This window comes from Pseudopipra pipra, chromosome 6, assembly GCF_036250125.1.
Source record: "Pseudopipra pipra isolate bDixPip1 chromosome 6, bDixPip1.hap1, whole genome shotgun sequence".
Lineage (NCBI taxonomy): Eukaryota > Metazoa > Chordata > Aves > Passeriformes > Pipridae > Pseudopipra > Pseudopipra pipra.
The window spans coordinates 41,870,700-41,898,120 of record NC_087554.1 but is presented as its reverse complement, the minus strand read 5'-3'; the positions used below and the strand labels follow the sequence as shown (position 1 = coordinate 41,898,120).

Genomic DNA, 27,421 nt, shown 5'->3' with positions numbered 1-27,421 from the left:
TAACCAAGCAGCAAAAAGCAGCAACAACAACACAGAACAACCTGTAAATACCTTAGGAGAACGTTTTCATAAAAGAACTTGCAATGTGTTAAAGGAGGCCTGTGATAAAGTGTACTGACATAAAACCCTCTCAGCACTACCACAGGGAAGGAGATCTTTGTCAGAAATCCCCACACATCTCCACAGGTATCACTCCACTGGGGCAGCCTCATTTCATCACTTTTTATATATATACTATTGCCACATTCTCTCCACAGTAATATATGACTACATTTACAGCTGTGTAATTCCAATCCCTCACCATGTCTATTTGACCTCTGGTGAGGAAAACATATGGCAAGGCAGATCCTAAGTCAAGATGCATCTTGTGGGTGTTTTGAACCCTTTCTGTCTCCCCTCTGGATTTGCTTTTGCTTAGGAGCTCTATTAATGCATAAATGAGCAGCCTCACAGCCAAACTATTGGATTTCACAGCTCGCCTCTCACTGCCATTACTCCAGGCTGGTTTGATCTGTTATTTTAAACATTATTTTTCACAGTACAGCAGACAAAGTGACTCTCAAAATCCAGTTTTAATTTCCACTTGGAAAGAGCAGAGGTAACATTTTCCACTGAGTTGACTGATTATTCTTGACATGCAATTTTATCTCTGAACTGCATTGGCTGTTTCCCTGCAACATGCACTCAGTGAAAATACATTTGAATACGCAGAAAGCTCAAGAGCCTATTGTACAAAGCTCTTTTAGGAAGGTTTGTGAGGGTATCTGGGCTTGCAGCACTCTTTAAAATGCATACACATCAAATACAGGGCCTTTAAACACTGCCTAGAAAAATTAATCACTTTTATTTTCTCTTCTCAGTGGCTTTTACTTTAATTTCCTCTACCTAGAATGCAAGGAAGATTTTTAAGTGCAGATGTCTGGGTACAGTAAAATATTGCATAGGAGAAAAAGCTTAACTGGGTCCTGTTCCATTTGAGTAGATGTATATTTTGTTTATCGCAGTAGAAACCAGATCCTGACGAGTCATCTTAAAGAATCTTTAAAAGAAGAATTCAAGAGCAGGTAAGCTCAGAAATCAATGGAGGAGAACCAGCAAAAGATCTGAGCAGTGTGAACGCCAATCACACTCCAGTCACTAAGAGCTGTGTACTCTATCATTGCTCTGAGGTCAGTCCGCAGTCCTTCCTTATCTGTATATTAAAAATACAGCACTGGCAGCTGGACAAAGATAGACAACCACCATCTCAGTTGGATTTCTATTCTTGCAACGATGGGAACAGACCTCAAAATTCTCAAGGCAGATTTCAGCTTGGCTTTTCAATCTGGCCAACACAAAGCTTCTTACCATTTGCTCATCCTCTTTGGCAGCCCAGGCAGGATTCTGGATCTGGTCGCCAGCCTCCTTCATCAGTCGGAACTGAACGTGCTGTAGATAGGCAGAGAAAGCCGTACGGGCTTGCACTTTGCTGTGGGCCAAAAGGATCAATCAGCTATGTTCAGAGTAGGAATGGGAAGAATTACAGCAGTCAGGCACAGCTTATGGTCCAAAGTGCAGTCAGCAAGGACCTCCTAAGGTGCATTAATGCTGATGCTCAAACAAAGGGGGACCCCTTCACCCCACCCCCACCAGCATTTTCAAGTAGACCTTCAGTTCACTAAGATGGGATAGGTATTGCAGGAGATATAAAAGACAGCAGATACTCTTAAGTTCTAAGATCATTTCTAAAAATAGAATGCTCTTCCTGCCTTTTACAGCCTTAGTTACTCTTCTCCAAAAGGCAGTAACATGAACATCAGCAAAACTGTGTATTTTTAAACCAAACTCAAGGCTCTGCTGGGCCTCTGTCTTCACAAACATTTTGAACACCACAACAACAGACCATAAAATAAACAAAGGGTTTGGTACTGGTGCCAGAGTTATAACAAAGGCCCTGTAATTCCCATTAGAAATGAAAGAATTAAATCTGTGAAAGTGAGCTCCTCCCCTGCTGGCCCACGGACACAAGCCAAATTTCATTGAGCAAGGCACCACTGAAGAATGAAAGAACATCAGCAAAATGTGCTGTGCAGCTGGCTGAACATGTTGGGAAGCTGTGAGCATGAACTGAGGAAAGAACTCGGAGTGACACATCACTTCTCATTCCCTCACAATGGCAGTCATTTTAGCATATGCATTTGTTGTGAGAGAAATTGCTGAAAGCTTTACCTAATTCTGTTCATTGTCATCATGGTCTAAACCCTATCCTCAAGCATTCTGCTCTTGCAGTCTCTGCTCTTCCTCATAGTTTTCCCCATAGTTGCTAGAAGCTTTCCATAAGGATGTAGCAGCTTTAGTGTCACAGACAGATTCATTCCTCTTTCTATCACCAGCAATGTCCTGATATTTTCTAATAAATTATCAAGTTTCATCTCAAAATAAACTAGACTTTTGAATCCATTACTTTCCTGGAATATTACTCCAGAACTTACTAGTTTTGTAATTAGGAACCTTCTTTTACTACCCAGCCCGGCTTCATTCATGAACAGTTTATATTTGCATTTTCTTTCTCCACTTTGAATGTATTTATGCACAGCAATTACATCCCTTCATAGTTTTCATTTTATTAGGGTGAACTATCCACACCTTTCAGTGTCTTCTAACAAAGCACCCACACTGGTGGCACGATGAGATTAACAGCTCACCCCTGCCTGCTCCAGTCACAATTTACCTTCCAGGAATATGAGTGATAGTGTCTGTATACAATACTCCACAGGAAGTCTCAGAAGTATGTCAAGTGATAAAGCATAAATCACATTTGGTGTTTTTATGTGAGCTAGAGCTCTGCAAACTTCCTGTGATCAACCAGCATCCGAGATATTTTTCCTTATAATTAATTTCCAGTTGATGAACATCCAGATGACAGAATTTCTGCTGCAAATTATTAATTCTTAAAAGCATGCCCTTGCAACTTGGTGCTACTGAACTTCATCCTAGTTATATTATTCCTATCCTCAAGGCCATCCAGTTTTTCTCATATTTATTCCATTACTTTTCTCTCATGGTAATAACTCCCAAATCTTTTCCATCATCAAATTTCATTAGCACATTTCTACATTTTGTGTCATTCTTGTCTTCATTATTAAAATCAGGCTCAGACTGATTCCTGAGGAACCTCATCATATTTTCTCTACTTGTTCTCTGCTTCTTAGGAATATTCACAGATACTTACATGATCCTCATAACTCCATGTACCTGAGTCTCTCAAATAGCACTAAAAACTCCGTGCAGCAATTTAGCCTTTCTGGTTTACAGTGTTCCACAGAAATCATACAACATAGTAGCACTTAGAGCGATCAATGCATCAATTTTGGTAAGAATTGAAGTTAAAATAAAAGACGTCGGAAGTATCCATACATCTGCTTAATCACCAACTTTTGATGCTTCTGGAAGACCGTACCAGGCCAAAGAGAGGCTAAGCAAATGATAAGTTCACAAGAGTCTCAGACTAACATCCTCTGTGGATAGCTGTGCCTGTACTATCAACTAAAACCTGATGAAAATACCTGGTTACAATTCCTGTCTTCCAGGAACTTCAGACAACTCCAGAATGCACAGTAGGCCTTGTAACACCTCTGAACTCCGTATGCTGCTAGTCACCACACATACCTTCTTTTTCCCCATGTGTGGAACATGAGGAGAACACATTGAATCCTAGCTAAGAACCAACACTGTCTACATCAGGCCACACTATATCAGAAAAGGTTCTTCTTCTCAGAGGTTTGTAGGGCTGCCAGGTTTGTTTTAGGTGCAACTCAAACATCTCATGACCAGGAGTTCAATTAGAAATTAAGGAGCCTCTGTTATCAGCATCAGCACAATGATACAGTTCTTTGCCTGCACCTGATACTTCTATGACTAAAAACCGAAGAAGGTCCTTGTATAACAGTGCATCTCCTATCATGTGTAGGATATTGAAACCTGAGGTCTTAAACGCAGAAATACATAAATCCCTTTTCATTTTATTTCCTTGGAAATGGCACAGTTGGGGGAACAAGTTTCATTTGACCGTCACCTCTTTATCAGTAACACCCCATGTGTGGAAGATGGAGAAATTTCCTCATCAGGATGACTAAAGGAGAAGGAAGTCCTACCACTTACAAAAACTGACCAAAACAGGCCTGGTTTCTCTTGAATGAAAATTTCATTACTTCAGCTCCTCTGTTGAACCCACAAGCAGAGCTTTCATCAATGACAGATCAGATGGGGCCAAGCCCAGCACAATCTTGGAACATGAGGTCAACCACAAGCCTTACACATCTCTGTGGGGAATCCCAGCAGTGCTGGGTGCTGAGCAAGATTCTGCCAGGAACATCAGACAGAACTTACATTCTTGGCAGGAATCAGTTCTATATATATGTAGATATAGACACAGCATTGCTATGTTCATCCTCAAAACAGGTTTCAGAGTTTTCCCTGTCAGAAGAACAAATGCCCTTGCCACAGTAAGACATCAGAATAATCCCCAAATCCACTGGATAATCCATAATTTCTCTCAGAAACTAAACTGAGAAAGCAACAACAAGATGCATTTATTTTCTCTACTTTTGGACATTTTTCACAGAAAACATAATACTGCTTCTTGTCTTACATTTTCTTACACAGATATACATGATCAGGCCTTGTTAGCCTTTCTGTCCATCTGCAATTAGACAGTCCTTCTATCCACATTCAAGTGGAGGATCAAACTTCAAAACATCTAGCAGGACCCTGGTTGGTGTTACTCTACAAAATCTCCTCCAGTACCTCTCTTTTTTCCAAGCAACAGAGCCAGGCATCAGAATATACTCTGTTCCACAACGTCATATTCAACAACATGCAACGAGATGTTTCAGTCATTAGTCACTCTCAAATGACCTCCTAATCTTGCTCTCAAGCAGGCAATGACCTTGAGCAGAAATTATTATCAGAGGTAAAAATTCTATCAAAAACAAAAATGAAAAAACTAATTTTATGGAGAGAAAGCACTGAGATCGGTACTGACATATTCTTACCCAAGTGTTCTTGGAAAATTTAACATATATCTATATCCACTTCATGGCAAATGCAAAGAATGAGAAACAAAGTTTAGAATTCAGTAGCAGGCATCCTGCATTAAGACAGAGGCATTTCAGAAGTCTGAATTGACAAAAAAACCCAGGTTACATCACCAGAGTAAAGAACAGCAATGGAAACAATGAGTTATGCTTTCTACTGATCCAGCAGGTCAGGCATTTAGGTAAACTGTCAGACTTGGCAACAATCTCCCTTCTGTGCCAACGAGTTGTTAAGGCAGCCCACAGTAAGACAAAAATCCAGGCCCCTTTTCTAATGTCTTATCTCTTCACAGTTAAAATGTGGCACTAAAGGTACATACTCTGTATTTTAAACAGTATCAGCTGCAAGTCAAAGCTAAAGGCAAAATGCAGCTATCTCTCACCTCAGGTTTCCATGCTTTTGAAGAATCTGAAGCAAGTTAAACCGAGATTGTGAGTCTATTTTTTGCAGAAACAGCTCTTCTCCATCTCCAGTTTTCTTGTCAAGTTTTTTTGGCAACCTCTCTTTACAAGCAGTTTTCACTGAGTCAGAGAGCTTTGGCTTGTTTTTCACCTGGGTGTCCGAAACAGAGCAAACAGTTCTATCTAGCTCTTCATCTTCATCTTCATCTGCATCCACCTCCTCTTCCTCCTCACCTTCTGTATCTGACTTGAGGGACAGCTTTGTTGATTCTGATATGCCTGTAGTAGAGGAGAAATCATCTATGCTAGTTAAAAAAAAAAAAAAAAAAAAAATGGAAAGGACTTTCCTTTGGTTTACCCCTACACTCTTTTCCACTAGGACAGAACACCACCATTATAGAACATAATCTTAAGTATCACTGCCCTATATTATCCTTTCTGTCTTTCTGCTTGTGCACTGAACAGTTGAGAAGCCCATTTTCCCAATATCAGAGAAGACAGACCAAGATTCTTGTTTTAGCTTTACAAATGGAAAAAAAAACAAAACCACAAAATCAAAGAGACAAAGGCATTTTCCTATATTTTATCCTGGTTCTTACATGTTTACTGGCATGTACTGACCCATACTTAACATATATATACACTCATTTTTTGTATTGTCTGTATCAAATAAACCAAAGCTACAAATCTAAATTTCCACGTGTCAGTAAAGATCATATACCTCAACATAGCAGCAAAAATAATTTTCTAATGTACAATCTCTCCCATTGTAGCCAGTATCACACAGCTACTAGAAAGAGTTCAGATACTGGCTTCAGGAACAGTCACCTGTGAGGATCATTCACCTCTGTACCCTTTAAAGTTTTTTTAACATCTGCTTGGACAAGAAGGATTTCTCTTTCCAACAGCTTAGAGTCACTGCTATGTAGGAGAACCAATCTGCAAGGTCTCATCTTTCTCTGAAAAGGTGGAGAACTACAGAGGCACATATACAGTTGAATTTTTTTACCCAAAATGTAACCACAAGCTCAGCTCCAAGCAAGTACTGATTCCCTTTAATCATATACACATGATGTGGAAAGGTAGGAATGAAATTTTAGGCAGTATAAAACAAGAAGCTCAGAAGAAGAATTAAGTGAAAACTATTAACACTTGAAACCAGAACAACTCCATTCACACACATTTCAAATGAGTAAGTCTCTTACTTGCTTTCCTTTGACTAGCTGCTCATCTAAAACTCTAGCCATGCATACCTGATGATCTCATCTGTGCTGCTCTAGCCTTGCCATGACATCGCCGACGCTTCCGTAACTCCAACGAAACAAGCTTTCTCTCATAAAACAGAGCATGAGAGCCCACAGTTTCCATCCTCATATCCAGCCTTCCATTAAGACCTGCTCTGGGAAGCATAGTACAGAGACATCCCTCAATCTCTCTTTGTACTTCTCTTCCTGATGATACAAGAGACCTAGTAGATCAAATTTCTTCAAGACACTTTCTTTCCTGATACAGGGAAGAAATATTTATCATCAGTCTAACTCTGCTCTATTTAAGCCTACAAATGTTTGCAGAGTCTTGCAAGTACTTTACAGAACATCATCTCTCAAAGCCCCAGGATGCACTTATCTAGTGTCATGCTTTCTTGATTGAATAGTATCTGTCCATCAGCAGCTGGAAATAAGCAGCAACTACAAGGCACAATTAATAGGGAAAACTGAACTGCAAGAGTACAAAATAATGGAGGGGGATGGAAAGAGAGCACATGGACCTCAGTCCAATCATCTGAACCATTTATGTAGATAGCTTGTTCTTCACTGTTTGGTCAGAAATAAGAATTTTAATATAATCTAAGCGGAAAACGTCAAACTTTCTACAAGTTCTGCCTAAACCAAGGGACAAGGAGCTCTGTCAGATTTCTTAAGGAAAACATACAAGAGTAACAACTTTCTGCCAGCGCACAAAGTTCCAGAAAAGTGCTCTCTATGATTTAAGTGTAAACATCAACAGAAAATTCTTGTTACTTCATTTATCTTTTAGATCTAACAAAGTATGGGTATACGAAGCCCAAAACCCTCATGCACTACAGGATCTTTTGAGAGAACTCAATGATGAGGCTTATAAATACGGCAGGAATACCAAAGTGGGAAGAAGAGCAATTTTAAGGTCCAATCCAACATGAGCTCTCCACATATGGGTGTATTCTTTTCTCACTGTATTTATGTTTCTAAAATTATTTTCATGGATTTCAGGTAGAAAAGTTGTTGACACACAGGTTGAAAGATGAAGTTATGCAAATCTAAATTTAGAACAAGTCCTACAAAGTACAAGTTATTTAATTAAGACACCATTTACCGGGATCTTCCAGTGATGAAGTCTCTTTTCATCTTGCCCCTATAAAGGGAAAAAGATCAAAAATTACCTTCCATTCTGTATCAGCCTGGATTAAAAAGCCTACATAGTCTTTCATATGTACAAAGAAAGGACCAAATTTACAGAATCACTTGTGAGTTCTCTGTTAAAGGAGAAAAAAAAAAAAGAACTCCAAAAGAGGATATCTGAGCAGCTGTACTAGAACTGATGCTTACATTTGTCAGGCTTAAGTTGGAGAAGGCATCATTTGGAACTATTCTTTAGACACATCCCTGAATGTACACAAAGAAAAAAAAAATTGTACACTGCTCATGCAGGAAGAGCTTCTGTAAATATTGTGTCCTTTTTCAGCCTCCTTATCCTTATCCGTACCTGGTAATTACTTTATAGTGGATCTCAAATTTGGGTAAGAAGAACTATTGAGAAGGAAGGGAATTAAACAGAGTGAAAGATACTGCGTACAACTCTCAATGGAAGTTCAGCTAGCGGCATGAACCGTCTTTTCCACCCAAGCACAGTCCAGAGAAAGAGGCATCAAAACATCCTTGCTCAGATCAAGACACAGGGATACTAAATCATTGGAGGAGTCAATTTCAGTGCTTACTTTACATGAGGACAAGCTCTAATGTAACTTGAAATTTGACACAAAAGGTAAGCAAAGACCTATAATCCCTTCATAGTGAAACCTACGTGCTTAAAGTTTTCTCATGTCTATAGTAATCTTTGTACTCCAATGATTCCCATGACTTGTGCATTGTCCTTTGTGCCTCTGGATTCAGAAGTACAACACGTAAATATGAGAAACCTCCACAGTCACCTCACATGCACAGAAAAGATGAGCAACTATCACCACCCCTGTAAATCACAGAATGATGTTTATAACATTGGATAAGTGATGAATCAATCCTTTTCATGATGTTCATGCCCTTTACCTCGCTCCCAAACAGAAAAGCTTTCTACCTGTCCTTAAACAAACGTGTAGCCAGCATGTAGTTCATTGATGTCTTGTGCTCTAAAAAGGATCTAGAAAAACAAAATTCAGGATTATCAAGACAGAGCTCAATACAATGAAAGGCAGCATAACACAGAAATAAGTGACCTGTGTAAAACATCCCAGAACTGGATTCAGACAACATGCTGTACTGTAACAGAAAAGAGGAAAAGAGGAGAGCTATCGTTTTTCAGCTAAAGTTCCTGGTGATGCAAGAGACAGAAAACATTACAGATTGCAAAAATAAAATTAGAAAAGTCTAACATAGTATCACTTTCAGAGTGAGTGAGTCCTATATGGCATTTAGGGCCTAATGACAAGAGTACGTAGTATGCAGCTCTAGGATGCAAAAGTAGATAGCCACAATGGATTATCTGAAGGGAAGACATTTTTATTCTAACAGAAAAGCAACACCAGAAGCAATTTTTGACAGCTTTCCATGGGATGCAGTTAGGCAAAGCAGGAGCTGATAAAAACAAGGGATCAGAAAAAAGCTTCCTCAACACTAAAATAAGCTCTATCAGAACTTTCAATATGTCTTTTTGATTACCAGGATGGCTGATCTACATATACCCAACACAGAATATCCCTCAACACAGAGCATTAGTGCTATCTTATTGGATTGTTATTTTTACCCATAAAGGTCCCATGTTAATGGGGTAGGGAATATCCGGATGAAGCCTCCTCTCCGTTCATTTTCCTCTTTCACTCGCCTAAGAACTTTTATCTGGAAAAAAAAAGAAAGAAAATAGCCAGCAAAACAGATAAAATCAAAAATGAACCTTACAAAAATCTCTGAGTTTCAGCCAAGGGGCTGGGCACATATGACATCCTTAAGCAATTTTGTCTTGTGTTTAAATTCCAAAGGAGCCTATCACTGCTTCAAGCATACCTGGCATAATTGAGGGCATGGACAGTACCAGCAGTAAAAGCAAGCAATTCTGGTTTTAAAATTATACATTTTCTGTCATGTTTTTCATATACGCGCACTTGCTCTTTGTTGAGCAAATAACCCCACATACTGAATGAAAGCCAAGGTAAATAAAAGCAATATAATAGTCTACTTACCTCCTCCATAGACAGGCCTACCACAGAGCTGCTATGCTTTCCTGTTGCTTTTTCCCTGCCTAAGGGCATCGAGCTTTTAACTTCAGCATCGCTGGCAGACAGAGGACGGGTACGCTGTAGAGACAGTGTGAATCCAGATTTTTCTCTTTTCCTCTCTCTATTTTCTTATTAAAAAACATTACATTCAAATTCCAGGACTCCATTCCCAACAGGAACTACACTCCAGAGCATCACAGCCAGAATTCACAATTCCACACTCCAGCTGTTGAAGAGTCCACACCCCAGACAGCACTGAGTGAGAGGATTCACATTATTGGATTTTAGCACAGCAATTCATGCATTGGCACCAATATTTACACCCCTGGCCCCTTCCAGGAAAACATGAGACATACCCAAAAGCAGCAAAGTCAGGATGTCATACAGAAAAATTCTCACCCATGGGGCACTAGAGCCAGCATCCACAGGCTCCAAATACACTTAGATTCACACATCAGTGGTACCAGAAGCCTGATTCTCTGTTCTAATTGTGTAGCTACAGTAGAACAACAGAACTGTAATTCACTGATGAGATAAATGTTGCAGGGAAAAGTTCACCACCTGTTATTCTTTTGTTACTATACTGCTAGGATGTCAGCTTACTACTTCTTGCACTTAAGAGACAGATCCTGATATGTACATAGACACATCATGCGAATTTGCATAATTATGCAAATTTTTTAAAATTAGAAAATCAATACTTTGCAGACAGTCTCACTAAGCTTATTCTTAACCTGATGTGCAGTCGTGACCAATTCTAACAAAAGGACAGGAATTCAAAATGTCTTCAAATTATCAGGATTATAAAATCTTCAAATCTGAGCAAGACTGAAATCTTTGAACTTGTTCTCAAGTACTAGCCTTAGGCTCAGTTCATTAAAAATAGCATTTCAAGACTCTAGCTGAGAAGGTCTCAGGCATTTATACCAAATTAAAATTTTATTTTAGCTCTGTACTGAGCAAAGAATGCACAGAGGGCATTTTTAATCTAGAAAGAAAAAAACATGACAGAAACCTTAAGCGGGATAAGTCCAGGGGAATATTCCATACTACTCAGGTACAAAAAAAATCCATAGCAAGATCAGGTTGCATCTTTATTTGTAAGGACTATTGGAATTGAATTTCATTCTCTCTGTTTCATTAGATATTGCAAGTGGCTATGCAATCTGTAGATGAAGCAACAGCAAAAGCAACAGGCATTGCACTAGAATAGGTTACACTGCAGTGACTGGTACAGAAAGATCCAAAGATAAAACAGACATAGACGGTGCCAGCTGAAACATTGTTAAGTCTAATTAAAACTGATTTAAAAAAATAAGAGAAAATTACACAATCTAGAAGACAAGGTAGGAGACACAAGCACTTGCAGAAGAAATAAAAATGCCAGTAATCAAACAGGTTTGCCTGATGCTGTAGATGATACTAAGTTGAAAGGCTTTAGTCTTTCTTCCTAAGCTTTCCTCCATTTCAAATCCACAGCTCAACAACTTCGCTTTCTCTAGAATCTCCTGACAGGTAACCTTCTCTTAAAAAACATTTCCTGGCACTAACATAACAATCATCATCATGTGAGAACTGCTGCTCAAAGAGAATATTACAGAAATTTTTCATCCTATTAGATGAGCTACTTTACTAAAGGAACACTTGAATACAACAGAGATGATTTCACTGATTACAAACAGAAAATATATGCCTACGTACTGGCAGCTCTGGCTCCTATCTGAGAACAAAATTACACTGCTGTCAAAAGGCTAGAGAAAAACTCTAACTTTACTGGGCTTCCTGCACAAATACTTTTTTCAGTGTTTCACTACAGAATACCCTCTGGCTGTAGCACAGAAATGTCTCCAGCTTCACAAAGAACTTGTTTCCTCTTTGACCCAGCTTATCTTTAGAAGTACAGATAAATCCAACCGCTCTGGTATATCTCCAAATTCTGCAAGTATCCCTAGTTCCCATATCATGATTCTAATTTTACTAAGCACTGACAGCACTTGGCACAAAGATCCTTCCTATTCTCTACAAAACCTCATTATTCAATAAGACTCTTTCCACTAAGCCTCAGCTAAACTTACACAGAATGACATAAATAGCAGTGCATAGAACGAATTAGGTTCTCAAGATGATTCCATCTGTCCTACCTTCCCTTCCTGCTGGGAAACCTTATAAAAAAACAAATTAAAATAATTCCTATTACATTCATGCAGGAAGCCCAGCAGCAAAATAATACCTACCATGTCCCCACACAGCCAGGTGCTTAGAATTGTAAACTATCATTGATTTGTCCATATGGCTTACATGAAGAGTGCCAAATATGACATTTAGAAAGGTAAATCAGTCTGACTTATGCTAACAACAGTCCATATTTTTCCATTAACTTTAAGAAATCCTTCTTATCTCTATTTTAAGCCAGTTCACTCTCAAATTTTTACAGTGTCCTTCAGATGACTGTCTCACAGAAAATTACTACTTCTTTCATAGGGCCACCTGAATTTTGTCTGTGCAGATTCACCTGTGCTTTCCTTATTCCATCCCCTAGAGTACAAAGACAAAAATTCCTACTCCTCCCTTTTGGTGTGACACTCCTATCTGCTGCTGGTTTTACCAGTTTCTCATTGGTTTTTGCACTTTCCTTTTCAATGGTCTACCTACTGTGCTGCCAGTGTTTTCATCATTTGATGATCAGAGTGACAGCTTTATCTTTAAACATCTCTAACAATGTCTTTAAAATGCAGTTCAGAAATACTTGTAGTCTCTCAGCATAACTCACCTACTTTTTTTTTTTTAAGCTGCTATTAGTGTTTTAAATATTTTTCCAACATTTGCTTTTGCCACATGGAAACGTATGTCAGTCCATCTTCTCTTGTTGACTTTCCTCCACCCCGCACCAGGCTATTCTAGTTGTAAAATATAGTTAGGGCCTAATTGCGCCAAAGCATTGTACAAGGTAATGTTTGAAATTGTCTCCCTCATATTGGTGCTGGGAGCTGAAGGGTACTCACCAATCTGGTGTTTGCTGTTTGTGACTGTGCAGATGCAGGACGCTGCAAGAGACACAAAAAAAGAATAAAAACCTCGTGTTCTCGAAGACACTCTCATCCTTGCCTGAGTAGCAGAGGAGTGGCAAGTACCCTAAGCAAAACACTATATAAGCAAAGGGTGGTGAGGCACTGGAACAGGTTCCCCAGAGAACTTGTGGATGACCCATCCCTTGAAGTGTTCACGGTCAGGCCAGATGGGGCTTGGAGCAACCTAGTCTAGTAGAAGGTGTCCCTGTCAACAGCATAAGGGTTGGAACTTGATGATCTTTAAGGTCCCTTCCAACCCAAACCATTCTTCGATTCCATGATAACTGAAGTCCAGAGATATAGCTAACCACTTCTACCATCTCAGTTCAGATCTTCTTCATATCCTGCACAAATATATCCTATCCCCATTCCAAACACAGCACTAATCCTAACCTCAGATGTGCTCAGCTGTGCAGAATGCATCTGGACATGCAATTTTCAAAAGCATACAGAAAAGAGCTCTGAACTACGCTACGATGACCAAAACTGATATTTTTGTAAGACGAGAGTCACTTAGATAAAAATATTTAATAGCTATCTATTAAGCAGAAACAGATGCTGTCTAGTAGAATTGTTCATAAAACAAAGAGGATTAAAAAAAAGTAATAATCCTGAAATTCCACAAGAAATTTCATTTAAATAGCTCAACAATATTCCAGTTCTTGTGGAGAAACAAAATACTATTTAACATTCTGAAACAGGTGCAGAAACATCATCAGAATATCAGAAAATACCCTGTACTACTGATCTGGCATCAGGTCCACAAGCAAGACCAGTTTAATGACAGAGGCAGGTTCAAAAGGAAACAATTATCATAAGAGCTTAGATTTTTCTTGTCTTCAGTGGTATTCAGGCTGTCTCCTCTTCTCCAATGCCCAAGAGGTGCAACTGGTGTAAGAAAGGCTTCTCAAGAGACCTAACTGTACTACTGACAAGTTCTTCTCTACAGCTGGTCTATACAAAACAGGTCAAGGCCCCTTTATTGCTTACAATTAACTGAAAGAGCTCCAACCCAAATCAACAAGATTACAAAGGAAGAAGCTAAATTGTTCATTTCCCTAGAGGGAGAAATGCTCAGGGAGTCAAACCAAAGGAATTGCACAAGAAACTTGCAGTTCAGTCTGGTGAAACCCGGAAAACAGAATAACTATCTCAGGATAGTTATTCAAGAGAGTCTCTCAAGAGCACTGGTATCAGCATTTCTTTCCCAAGCAGCAATTTTACAATGATTAAAGATGGTCTGTGTGAACAATCAAAACTCAAGACTTCATGAAGGAGGAAAGAAAAACAAAAGAGGTTCAATGTACCCTTTGCAACTGAGAATGGGAGAAGGTATCAAAGATCCAACAATCTGAGATAAAGAAGAAGACAAAACATTTCTGAACAATGGGAAGATCTAAACATCTATTTAGCCATGGAATTTCCATTTAGGTACATAAGAAAAACATGCTATAAAACTTTATCACTGGATTATAAACCTGTTCCTATTAAACATAGGTAATGCGGACACCTGTCCCAAAAGATAAATTAATCCCACTTCATAACCGTTGCTCTCTCATATGAATCTTTGCACATTTCAACTGGCCAGGCTTTACATCTCTTTGTGGTTTTTTTTTTAAGCAAAATAAAGTTTAAATCCTTAAAATTCAATGCTTCCCAGCAGCATAATTTTCTGAGACTGTCTTGTATAATTTTTTTCAGATAAAAGATGTCAAATCATCAGGATCTGATCACATTACTCTTAGAGAGAAGGGTACTTTTTCTGGAATGGTTCCTAATTTATCTGATGTACCTTTAGTCTGCTACAAAGAGCACCTTTATGGTCAGAGGGATCTGTATTTAAAACACTATCTATTAAATTGGCCTTAGAAGTTTTGGACTCAGACACACATCCTATAGATACTCAAATCCCATCTTACCAGCTATTCATCTCTCTCCCAGGACTAAAGACTGAGTTTTACAAGAAAAAAAATATTGCAACTTCTGTGAGTTTTCCCTATACAAAAATGGACAGTGTATTGGTACACTGTCACTGAACAAAAATGACCTATCATTTCCTAACTGAGCTTGAGCTACTCAGCCATGTTCATGTCCCTCACAGCAGCTGTTAGGGTGCACCATTTGCCTATTTGTCTGAGGAGAAATGTGTTTAAAGTCCAAGCGACGTACCAGATCTCCCTGCCTTTTGTGAACGCTCCATTTCCACAGATATTTATGGAATCCATTTCATAGCCAAAAACAGATAGAAAACAACTGCCATTCAGCATTAAGGGTTAAGAAAGCACTACCTCAGCAGAAAAGGCAATGGGCAGTCACAGCAAGCCACATGAGGTCTCAGTCCAATGATCCATGGGAGAGGAAGTAAGAGACTGTCATGGTTTGAGATAGTCTCCAAAATCCAATTCCCTAGTTCCATCCCCCCTCCCACATCTCAACCTAATGTGAGATGGGCTTTTCCAGACAAAACACACCAGACTCAAAGTGGGGGAAAGGGAATATATTACAATGACTGTACAAATAAATACCATATCACATTATACACATGATCACAAACTATCTCTACCATGACATATAGTATTTACAATGATCAGATCTCTTCTCCCCTCCAAATAAAAGTCCATGAGGGAAAGAAGGACAGACCCCTTCCAGTCCTTAAGCAGCAGCTCCTCTTCTGTCCTCCATGCAGCAGTAACTGGGTTGTTGTAGCTGGATCTCTGTTCAACATACACAAGGGGGTCTCCAAGCCCCTCGGCTCTCCTTCGGTCCAAGCGAAGGCCTCACCTGTGGACTGCCAGCAGGGACAAGACTCGCATCACCACAGGCATATCACGAAATGCCGGGGCATCTTGGTGAAAGTCCCTTCCTCAGGGGATTCAAGTTCCCGTTTGCAGAGCTCCGTGCTCTGTCTCTCAGGCTGCCACCGCGGCAGCAGTGCAAGGGGGGGGAGAACCAAGGTCAACTCCCCCCGCATTCCATCTGGCCATCCCGGTCCAGCTCCGGGACGCCCTGAGCCTCTCAGCTCCTCTCTCTCTCCAGTGCTGCATACTCCAAGGCTCCTCTAAAATAGGAGTCCATGTCCCTCTTCTCCACGAGGGTCTCCAAGGGAGTTTTGGGGATCTGGTATCAGTCTTACCCCAAACTCTGTCTCTCAACTGCTGGCTCTCTTTTCTCCCGGCTCTGTCTTCCAGGAGTCCTTTCTCTGGTGCTGCATGTTTCTGTTGCTTCTTGGTCTTATCTCTGGCTCTCTGCCACTGTTTCTCTGGTCAGTGCCTGCTGCTGCTCTGCGCTCATGGAGAAAAAACATTCTCCCGGCATAACTACAGGCACCCAGCCCAGCTTTATGCTGTTCCAGGTCCCTGCAGCCCCCCCAGCCAGGGGCTGGGAGGGGGCCAGAGGCCCCAAGGGGCACAGAGCCCCTACCTCGTGGCTCACAACATGGCCACCACTTCTACAACAACCAAAACTACAACTCTTCTCTTCTGGTCTGGTTGTGAGATGTTGACTTTTCTGCAGGAGCGCCCATTGGGCAGAACTTCAAAACTTCTAGGGGTTTCCACCCCTTGGGGTCTACCACTTCTCTTAGCCTCTGGGGGAAAACAAGGTTCAAACCACTACAGAGACTCAAAGACAGAATCGGAAAAAAGTCTTAAATTTCAAATGCAAGAAGCTTTTTCTGCCTAGAAGGAGGTCTTGGAGACATTCATAAAGCTCTAGGGTTCTGGAAGCTTGTTACCCACAACAAAATGAAAGTGGCTGAATAACTCAGGTGCATAACTGAGGTGCATCCCCTGAGTCTCTTAGAATCATAGAATGGTTTGGATTGGAAGGCACCTTAAAGATCATCTAGCTCCAACACCCCTGCCATGGGCAGGGAACCTTCCACTAGACCAGGGTGCTCAGAGTCCCATCCAGCCTGGTCTTGAACACCTCCAGGGATGGTGATTCCACAAACTCTCTGGACGTGTTCCAGTGTCTCACCACTCGCACAGTTAAAAATTTCTTCTTCTGTAGTTATGCTAGAAATCCAGATCATCTCCCTCACTGCCTCTCTCACCAGTGAGTCAACTTCAATGAGAATGACTTTTTGCTATCCTTCTCAGCTCTGGCTTATTAAAATCACTTACCTGCATCTTCTGGTATGGATTTCTCCTGACAGATTCGGCTGAATGATAAATGGCCCGGCTTGACCGCTGGCCTGGATCCTGGCACACGAAGCCTAGGGGCATCAGGAGCCACATGAGAACTTTAAGACAGGTAAACCCTGACATATAAACCTAGCATTTCTGTTCACAGTCTCAGTCTGTACACAACCTTCTTGTCCCTGCCCAAGAACCAATAAGGAAGCTTTCCATTTTCATACCTTGCTTTGTTTAATCCCAAACTGTACCTTCCATTACATTTTTAAATAAAAACTGTAGCTTGCTTCAAAACCAAGTACCTAAAAAGAGTAGTGTCTTCAACTATGAAACTGGGGACTCTTAATACCATCTAAGCATAACAATCAGACAGATTATCCTGAAGTTGAAGTGTACACATACCACCTCCTAGTGCTAAATACAACTGCTTTCCTTAATTGGAGTTTGCCTCCATTATACTCATCTAATAACATGCAGCTCCTAAACCTACCTTTTATTGGTCTTAAATAAGGGAAGGACTGAAGGAGCTTTTTGCTACACTTACCTACAAGAGTGAACATATCTGAGAGCATGCTAGCTTTGATCTTCAGGTCCAAAGGAGCATCACTGTCCCCACATGCAATAGAGGACGAGAGAAATTATTTGTCTGGCATTAAATGAGAAGAATGCATCAGCATCCAGTGTATCTCCCAATAGTTTCTTTGTACTGATTCTTAACAGAGGCGAAAACAACATTGGAAGAAAACCAGGCAATTTTCACATGTATAGGTAAAGATCAAACAGCAACAATTAATCTGTTTATCCTTTTTCCACAGCTTTTAGTGTCCTAATGCAGACATGTACAGCTTTGTTTTAGCTCTGCTTAGCTAAAGACATTTTCTATGCTACATTTCATGAAGTAGATCAAAGTTACTGTCATAGAATTCTTAAAAACCACAATTAACTACACCTCTTTCACAAAAAAATCATAATTGAGAAACCTACAAAAATAAATCCCCAATTTTCATTAGAGCATGAGGGTCGGCATAAGAGTCAAGACAACACTCACTCTTTAGATTTTAGCTAAAGAGAGTACTAGGCCAAACATTTGAGCCCGACCATTCATCTACATACTCAACATAATGACTGAACTCTGCTTGGACTCCATAACCTTAAAGCTTCTATCAGTTGAGCAGATTGAAATCCCACACAACAGTCTGCAAAGTTTGAAAATTCATCTACGATGGGAGATTATGATGATGGACTGTGAAAAGGAAATAATTAAAAAGAAAATGGAATCCCAACTGGGCTCTTTCAAAACCTATTACTGCAACAAGTTTGTTTATGCAAAGGAAAAAGCAAAGGATTATCCTCTCTGCCAATCAGCAGTGGAACAAATAACCTGCAGGTATCATGAAATCATGCCCTCCTAGTTTCAAGGACAATCATCTCCAGCAACAGTCCTCATATGAAACTGGAAATCACTTACCAAGCCAATGATGGGGACAGGTTCACTTCCAACAGCCAGGGTTTGAGCGTGTCATCAATAAGGACATCAAAACCATACAGCTCTGAAAACACAGTAGACACTCTTAAGTTCATCTTACTACATCTTTAAGCATTCAGGTAAGGTCCAACACTAGTCTCTATCAAGTCATTCCTATCTAAGTCATTTATGTTAAATCCAGTGAACTCTCTAGAGCTGAACAAATAACATTCCACAAGGGGGAATTTTCACTTCCTCAGAATCAAGATTAAATATATTTTGTCTGTGGGGGAGAGAAGGGAACAAAAAAGGAGTCTTAGGGAGGTATTATACAGGAAAATAAACTATTTGCTGCCCACAAACTGTAGTTAATGCAAAACTCTACTACTTGTTTTCACATAGAATTGACACACACAGCAGGTTCAATCTACTGGATCCTGGAAACAACAGAACTTCATTCTCCTCTTCACTTTTTAATCCCTATATTCATTGTTCCAGTCAGCTAGAGAAAATTTGCTTCTTTCAAGCATCAGCTTCTTTTCAATTATTCCTGTATATTTTCTGCGATATCCTCATGGGATTACAGACTTCTAGGCAGCTCCATCTACATGGACAACCTCCCATGGACAACCCGTTAGCTTATTGACAGCTTGGCACTTTGCAGCAAACCATGACAGAAATATTTTTTCTTTAGTTTCTAAAACATTCTACAACATATTATATCTGCTAGATGTGTTCTTCTCTACACAGGTCAGACTGAAGCCAGCTTCCCATTCCAAGACTGATTTTACTATTTCACTCTATACACACTTTCTCTCTAGTTTGGAAAGAGTCACAAGAAGGATGCTATGTAAAAATGACTATAAATCAGAAGTTGCCATTTATGCAATTCCCCCTTCCAGCATTAAGAAATACAGATAATTATCACCAGGGCAACTTAGACAATTTTTTTTTTTCAAAACACCACAGAAAAGGGTACTGGCAGAATAGGAGGATTTCCATGGAATTAACCAGTTCCCTAGTGATTGGAGTAAAAGCAGGAAGTTTCTTTGCCATACTGCTTTCCTTGAATTCTGGTCTTGGCCTTTAGTTGCCTGCCTGACATTGATTCTGGCTCTGGGGAGCTGGACTGCTTGACAAGATCTTCATATGCAGACAGCTGTGCAAAAGCTCATGTATCTTATAACGGGAAGTTAATGAGCTGTGGGGGGGACTTGGAAGGGGGAGAAATGGCAGCAGAGTGAGCATTGCGTGCTCACTTTTCTAGACTCTGTAGCCAGACACTGAGTGGGAAGCAAAACAGCAGAGAGTTAAAGAGCTGGTTCACTCCAAAGAAATGAGGCTGAATCTACATTTGGCTCTCTTGCTCCCCAGACAGGAAAGGCTGCAGTAGAGGGGAAAGGAGGAGGTGGGGACTGTAAGTGTAAACATTAGCAAAGCACTTTGACCAGGGGAGGCTTCTGATGACTTTAATACATTATTTCAAAATGTAATCTCAGATTTGATGAAGACCCATGACTCTTAATGGCATAGAAAACTCCAGTGGAGAGGCAGCTCATGGCCAAGGCAGAGAAGCCAATGAGTGGGCCTGTAGCAGCTGCTGATCCACAACCTCCCAGTCCCAGTCAGGAAGCAGCACATTTTGTTTTGACTAGCTGTTGCTTCTTTTGCTGCTGGCCATTCCCTCCCTTTGCCCCTCAAAGGACCTTTGCTACATTTTGGCTCCTCTGACCTGGTCCTCCTCTCCCACACAATTCTCTTGCAATCACTTGCTCTTTAAACTTCCATCTTTCCCACCCAGTTACTCACCCTGTCCACTTTTACAAATACACATGGGAAACCTCTTGACCTCAGCTAGCCCTAACCATGCTGCTGGAGCTTTACATTCCTTTCCCTTGTGTCTGCCTTGTTTATTAGGACAGTAAGCTCTTCCGGGTATCCCTGTTGACTCAATTCATCAGACATCTAATGTCATCTGCAATGCCTCACGGTCTCCTAAGAAGACTCCACTGACACTTCATAATGCCCCAAGTTTTATGTATTCTAGGTCAAATCTACAACCCCTAGACAGATGTCCCTGATACCTCATGGCATCAGGAGCTATGCAATATCCATGTTCTGGCAACAGAATCAAGCCTCACAGGTTCCACATAGGACTTAGCACAAAGATGTGCTCAACGGTCAGAAGTTTACCCAGAAATATGTCCTTGGCCCTCTTCCACATTTAGAAAAGACATTACCTAGATTAAACACAGAAGTAAGTAGTAGTATCCTTTCCACTGTGAAACTCCACTATCATTTGTAAAAATAAATACATAGGCAGAACAAGAAGCATAGCAAGATCGAAAGTATATCCTGTGCAATTACCAACTTAAGCAGGACTGCCATCTCCCTCTGCAGAGAGAGTAAAGAAAACAGAATAACTGAAAAACACACTTCATTCTGTGGCAACAGTACGTTCATGACATCCCACCTACCCACCAAGTGCCACTGTTATTTGTAAGAGAAGAACAAAAGAAACTAAGATACCAAGTTTCCATAGTGCCTTCCCTTGCTCCCCTCCTCTCGCTACTACAATCCACAAAATGTGTTTCACCGCTGCAGTTTGCTAAAGAGACTGGAATTATATCAGGAGGTACCAGCTGTTGCCAAGACACAGCAGGAACAGCCTGTCTCTCCCCTCTAATCCCCATTGCTGACTGAGCTTCCCATCCTCCCAAAAGAAGGCCTATCTTCAGACTAAAGTCTAACAGCAACAATTCAGCCAGAGATTTTTTTGCAAATTACATAATTTAAGAGTAAGAGGAAGGCTAGAGATACAGTCTCAAGCTTTTTGGTTCTGATAAACTTCCATGTATTCCAAGTTTAGTTTATAATCCTGTCCAAGACTACACTGGTACTCCCTTTCACAAAATATCCCCAAAGAATTTGTTATTCTCTGTAAGTCTAGAAAGTAAGTCACAAGTGATAGCATGGTAGCGCAAACAAGTTTTTCACGATTTTGCATAGAATGAATAAACTCAATTCCTAGGGGGTCACCGTAATTCTGGTCTTCGTTTGCAGCTTCTTCCCTAGGGAAAAAAGCAGCTTTACTGCAAAGTACATATTTGGCAACTGAATGGAGACAACCTGAAGTTATGAAAGGACACAAAAAGAGTGAAAAAAAATTTGCGGAGTATGCAACTACTCTGGTTTTATAATAAAAACCTGATCATCTGATTTTTATGCAGGAGCATATTTACAGACATTACTACTGCAAGGAATTACACCTTTGCCACTGAAATTCAAGTCTTCCCTTATTCCTTCCTACTTTTTCTGTCCTTATATAAAGGTATCCTGCAAACTGTGCTTACAGACAACATGAATAAAGGTGTTAGAAAAAAAAAAAGAAGTTGTTAAAAAGTTAACTGTGCTACAATTTCATCCAAAGCAGCAACCAGTCAGTGTCAGGGAGAAAGACTTCCAAGAGTATAGCGATGGCCATAGTGCTTTGCTGAACGTGCTGCCAAACTTAACGCTACGGAGACTACACAGTATTTTGTAAATGAACTTCATCCCTTTACCTAGTGATGGCACAGTACCTGTTTCAACTCAGTTACAGGGACATGAACAAATCTACATGTTGGGGGCTATCACAGTCAGGTCCCAAATCATTCCTGTTACTCTTACGGAAGACCAGCATAATAATTTATGCTTTGATAAGCAAAAGGCCACACTGTCATATCAAATAATAAAATAGAAGACTCTACTCTGTACACCAAAGGCTTTGGGGAAAGTACTGGTGCTGTAGTCTTGCGCAGGAATTTGCCTTGCTCTCTAACTAATACAGCTTAATTCCCTTTTTTACAGAGCTTTATTTTAACAGATAAAGGTTTTATCTCTCAGGATTATTATAGGAAAGGACCCAGCAAGAGGGAACAAAATTATTCCACATGTTGGTGTTCTTGTCTGCACCATGAGATGCGGCCTGCGTCTGCCAGAGTTTGTCATACTAGTTTGGCCAAATGTGTAATTGCCTTACTTTTCTGCACTATAGGTAACCAGAGAAAGCCCATCACTCATAAGATGACTTTTCAACTTTCTTTCCTTCTACTGAAGCCTGAAGGACACTTAGTCACATTCCAAATAAAAGTCTTCAGAAGTGGATTAACTTCATAGTACATACATAGGGACATAGAATAATTCAAGTTGGAAGGAACCCATAAGCATCACTGAGTCCAACTCCCTGCTCCTTGCAGGATTACCTTAGACTAAACCATATGACTAGGAGCATCATCCAGACACTCCTTGAACTCTGACAGGGTTTGTGCTGTGATCACTTCCCTGAGGAGCCTGTTCCAGTGACTGACCACCCTCTCAGTGAAGAGCCTTTTCCTAATGTCCCATGTGAACTTCCCCTGACGCAGCTTCATTTCATTTTCTTATGCCCTATCACTGGTCACCAGAGGGCAGATCAACACCTCCCCCTCCACTGCCCTCCTTAAGAAAGCTGTAGACTGCAATGAGGTCACCCCTCAGACTTTCCCAAGATCAACAAGCCAAATGACCTCAGCCCCTCTTTGTCAGTCTTGTCCTCAAGACCTGTAGTGGGTTTGTAACCCTCTCTGGAAGAGAAACAGAACTAGGATAGGTCACCTGATGTATATTTTACCAATAAGCTATTCCATACTATGTTACGTCAGCTCAGATATAAAGAGACAAGAAGGAAACAACTTCCTTCTTCTCTTCTGGGACGGTTGCATGGGATAGACGGCTGTTTTCCGAGGAGGAAAACACCCTTCCTGGGGAAGTAGTCTTTATTGGTAGTTTTCCCTGTGTGTATAGTGCTTATAGTTCTTCTTTTTCTTCTCTGTATAAATATAAAACCGCCTTTCTCAGCAGCCTCGGTTTTGGAAGTTTTTTTTTCCTTTCCCCCTTCCCTCCTTCTTCTCCCTCTGGGGGGGGTTGGGTAGAGTCTCAGTGGACGCAGGGTGTTCAACCAAAGTAAATGATAACAAGACCTTTCACCATCTTGTTTGTTCTCCTTCTACATAAACCACTACTTTCTTTGGTGAAGAGAAGATTACAGCTGAGTTGAGTTCCTCACCTATACCAAAATCAGACTCAGAATCATCCTTCAACCCTGAAATCAGAAAAGCTAATAAGGCCACCTTCAAGTCTAACATCAAAGAACAGGAGTCTTGGTGCAAATTGGGCTGCCTTTATAATCCTAATCTTACTGGGTAAATAATCACCCATGAAAGAGAAACATTTTCAACCCAGTATGTGATATCATAGTGAGCAAAGAAGTTAATATCCCAGAAACCATTTCTGGACATCTTATGATGTCCTTATGACACAAAGGAATATAAGAGTAGATGTGCAGCTGCTTGGTCCTCCACAAATTTAGGTGCCTAAATTAACAAAATGTAGTAGCAGGTAGATCACAATAAAAGTCAGCTGATTCCATAGATAGATAGGTACATGAGGTGAAGAAGAAAGAGAACATGTTTCCCGACCTTATTAGCCCAAGTTCTTCTGATTTTAAGCTCCCAAACTCCAAGAAGCTTAGCTGCAAGAAAACCAGGAGACAAGAATCTGGTGTTCCTTACTTTCATGTTCTTGCCTATCTGCCAAAGACCTTAATGTCACTACAAGAACCAGTGGCAGTACAAGATGGAATGAGAAGCCAGGACTGATTCAGACTTTGGTAACACATCAGTCCACTGATGATAAATTGGCAATGCTAGTCATTTCTTTATGACTGTTTTTGGAAGATTTAACTCTTTCTAGGTATGCCCCAGCATCCTGAGAGAGAAAACTGGTGCTACCAAGCTGAGGACAGCTTCCTAAAGAAACCAGAAAGCTTCTGCAGCAACAGGGATCTTGAATCTTTCAGCTGAGCTCTGGGTGCTAAATCACCAACAATCAGTTAGGTACCGTTTAGAGCCATGAAGTGATGAGTAGAAAGATCAGTGCAGGGATAGACCCCCTATTCCTATAGTACCTATGACTAAAAGACCTATCCTTTGAAGTCATTTTACCTCTCCAGGTCAGCTGACAGTTTTGTTAAATTTGAAGATATAGTTACATGACAAAACCTACTTTGCTCATTAGATAATCACAATACCTGTCTTGAAAGGTGCAGGCCTCCTGAATCTGATCGTAGCCAGAGGACTCTAAGGACAACCTTTTTCAGATTCCAAATGGCATCTTTACGTACCAGCTTTAAAGCAAAGACTATAAAAATAGATATATATTATCTATTATCTATAAGGCTATAAAAATAGAATGAATTAAGCTTTGCAAAAAAAGGTAAGGGAAGGGAATCCCTATTCAGCTTTCCTGTGACATGTCATCTAAGAAACCAAAAAACATAGGGAATATGCATAGTATATGTATGGCTGACCCAAGTCACTAAACAGAGACTTACCTCATGTCAAGCAAGTGTATACAGAAATTCCTTAAGAATATAAAATTTTTAGTGCCCTGCAAAAGTCATTACGGAACAGGTCAGCATTGTTCAATCCTACAAAAGACTTCCCCCAAATAGGTCAACTGCTACTATTAAGAAAATAAAATGTTCATGAAGAACAGCAACCATAGGTGCTTGAGAAACTGGTGATTAGATATACATGAAGACTTTTTTTAAGCATTTAGCTCCAGGTCAGCACCACTAAAGTAGTACAATAGTTTATTGTTTGTTCTATACCATCTTAATGTAGGTGTGATTACAAGCATAAGCCTGACCAATTTGACATTAGGACACAGAAGCAACTAAATTAGAAACTCATTGCTCTGGTGGGATCAATATGCCCATTACCCTACCCTGCCTTCTTGATTGCAGAAGAGCTCAACAGCGTCACAGCTGGCTTGACTAGAACTGTGAATAAATCAGGGGATTTCAATCTATTGCTTCTTCAGGCTCATATTTCAGTGAGTGCAGAAAATCCAGTACTACACTGGATGCTGGTAAAAATATGTACTGCACCCAACTGCCTTCATTTCATGCCCTGCTAAACCATCCTACAGGGAGATTTTTCACACTGTCTGAAAGCAGGCCTCACTGCCTTTTCTAGCCTATCCAGAAGTGCTTACTTCAGGAGGGAGAACAATGCAGTCTTTAATTGGCTTGGGCATATGCATTGCTATTGTACCTCCTGTTCTCACACTGAGACATCACATCCCTCAATGTCAGTGCTAAATCTAGCTTCCTCTTAAAGAAGGCTCCAGAGGCAACCAACAACTCAACTGGTTATGAACTTCAGGACAATGCAGTGGTTTGGAGACCTGCAGGATGCCCTCCTCTGGAGCTACTTACTCATTAAGACAGGCTTTACTAGGAGCTTAATTTTACATGAGGTATTATTAGCTAATTACAAAGAACAAAATAGAGGTTTGAGATCACTTTGTTAATAACACTGCATGAACAGGGCAACAAAATCATGTAGTACTTGCACTGCTTCCTGTGATGCACTTCAGAAGACCAAAACTGAGCATCCCAAATCTTCTGAAAACTGGTTATTTACTGGAATGCAGTAAACAGCTCACGTTACATAGCCAAAATGGGACTCACTACAGTCTTTCAAACTGTCAGCAGCACTCCACTTTGACATTAAAAAAGAATCATCCCGACCTACCACTCTCACTTTCTAGGCAAGCACTGGTAGCTGAAATTGGACTATCTCCCTGGTCTTATTTTAGAAAATGCAGAAGGCATGAATGAATTCTTTTCCTTTAAATCTAGAAAACAAGTACATTACACATAAAAACATCTACTCGGAAAAGGACTGAAGAACCACTAACTTGTTGGAGAAGTGGTCAACCTCATGTAGACAAATAATAGTTATAATTTAATTTTTAGCAAGAAGGTGGCAATTGTACAGGAATCCTATTCCCTAGAACAGCTTTACAAAAACTAGAGTAGAATACACAGTTATATTTTTTAGAAGTTTTCCAAACAAGGTCCACCTCTGCATTTGAATCTCAGATAAAGGTTTCTGAAGTCTGAGATACTTTTCAAATGATCGGCCCTTCTCAGGGCACACATGCAGTTCATTGTTCACACCCAGAATGAAAAAAGAAAAACTAAAAGAGTTGTGAGACTCTGCATGCTGGCCTTGAAATCTTCATTCCCAGTTTTCTCCTTCACATTAACAGCTACGCACTGAGCCATTCTGAACATCTCCAGCTAGAAAAAGTGTCTTTTTACAATAGGGTTAAAAGTGGCACAACCAAAGAGTGTCAGAACAAGAAACACTGGTGACAAATGAGCCGTGCAGCATGACGACAGTTCAAATCCTTGGGACAAGGACCCTCACTTAACTGTGGGGGAAGGTGGCAAAAAGTACTGAGCTCTGGAAATGCCTAAGGCTCCCTAGGGAAGCAGTATGGCTCCTACTTAAGCTCTCTTTCCTGGGAAGCTCTTAATTTATGTTTACACTGAAATAGATGGAACAAAACAGTTTATTTGTGGGGGAGCATCTAAGAGGGTGGTTAGTGCAGCCCTGGGGAGGCAGCAGGAAGTGGGATAACCTCAGAGCCAGGCCCAGCAGAAAGTACACGAGGAACATTAGTTTCCATATACACAGCTCAGAGGAATTGAGAGAGACAACTGAGGGAGGAAAAGGGAGAAGCCAAAAAAGAGGCAGTTGAAGTTTCTCTGGTGTGCTTTTTTTTTTAAATCCAGTTGTTGATAGTTCAGGAGTAACCAATAAAGTGCTATTTCACTGAAACTATTATTTAACTCATAAATCTCCATGCATGACAAGGTCCTTCAGCTTGGAACAAAGACATCAGGATCTGTCTCATCACCCCCAAATATCCAAAGA

At 40.4% G+C, this 27,421-nt stretch overlaps 1 protein-coding gene across 2 annotated transcripts in view; it reads right to left on the bottom strand.

Annotated features, from left to right (window-relative positions):
• The window catches only part of LOC135416077 (G patch domain-containing protein 2-like), a 303,891-nt gene that overhangs the window by 247,869 nt on the left and 28,601 nt on the right, over positions 1–27,421 (bottom strand). The window contains exons 13-23 of one of the 2 annotated variants that reach the window (XM_064658776.1): positions 18,615–18,696; positions 17,691–17,752; positions 17,135–17,226; positions 12,945–12,986; positions 9,907–10,020; positions 9,474–9,565; positions 8,808–8,870; positions 7,830–7,868; positions 6,731–6,876; positions 5,459–5,777; positions 1,348–1,468 (exon numbers count right to left, since the gene is read on the bottom strand). In XM_064658776.1, coding sequence (XP_064514846.1) covers positions 1,348–1,468; positions 5,459–5,777; positions 6,731–6,876; positions 7,830–7,868; positions 8,808–8,870; positions 9,474–9,565; positions 9,907–10,020; positions 12,945–12,986; positions 17,135–17,226; positions 17,691–17,752; positions 18,615–18,696 — 1,172 coding nt within the window. The remainder of the gene's footprint in view (positions 1–1,347; positions 1,469–5,458; positions 5,778–6,730; positions 6,877–7,829; positions 7,869–8,807; positions 8,871–9,473; positions 9,566–9,906; positions 10,021–12,944; positions 12,987–17,134; positions 17,227–17,690; positions 17,753–18,614; positions 18,697–27,421) is intronic. The other variant, XM_064658777.1, reaches the window with a different exon arrangement.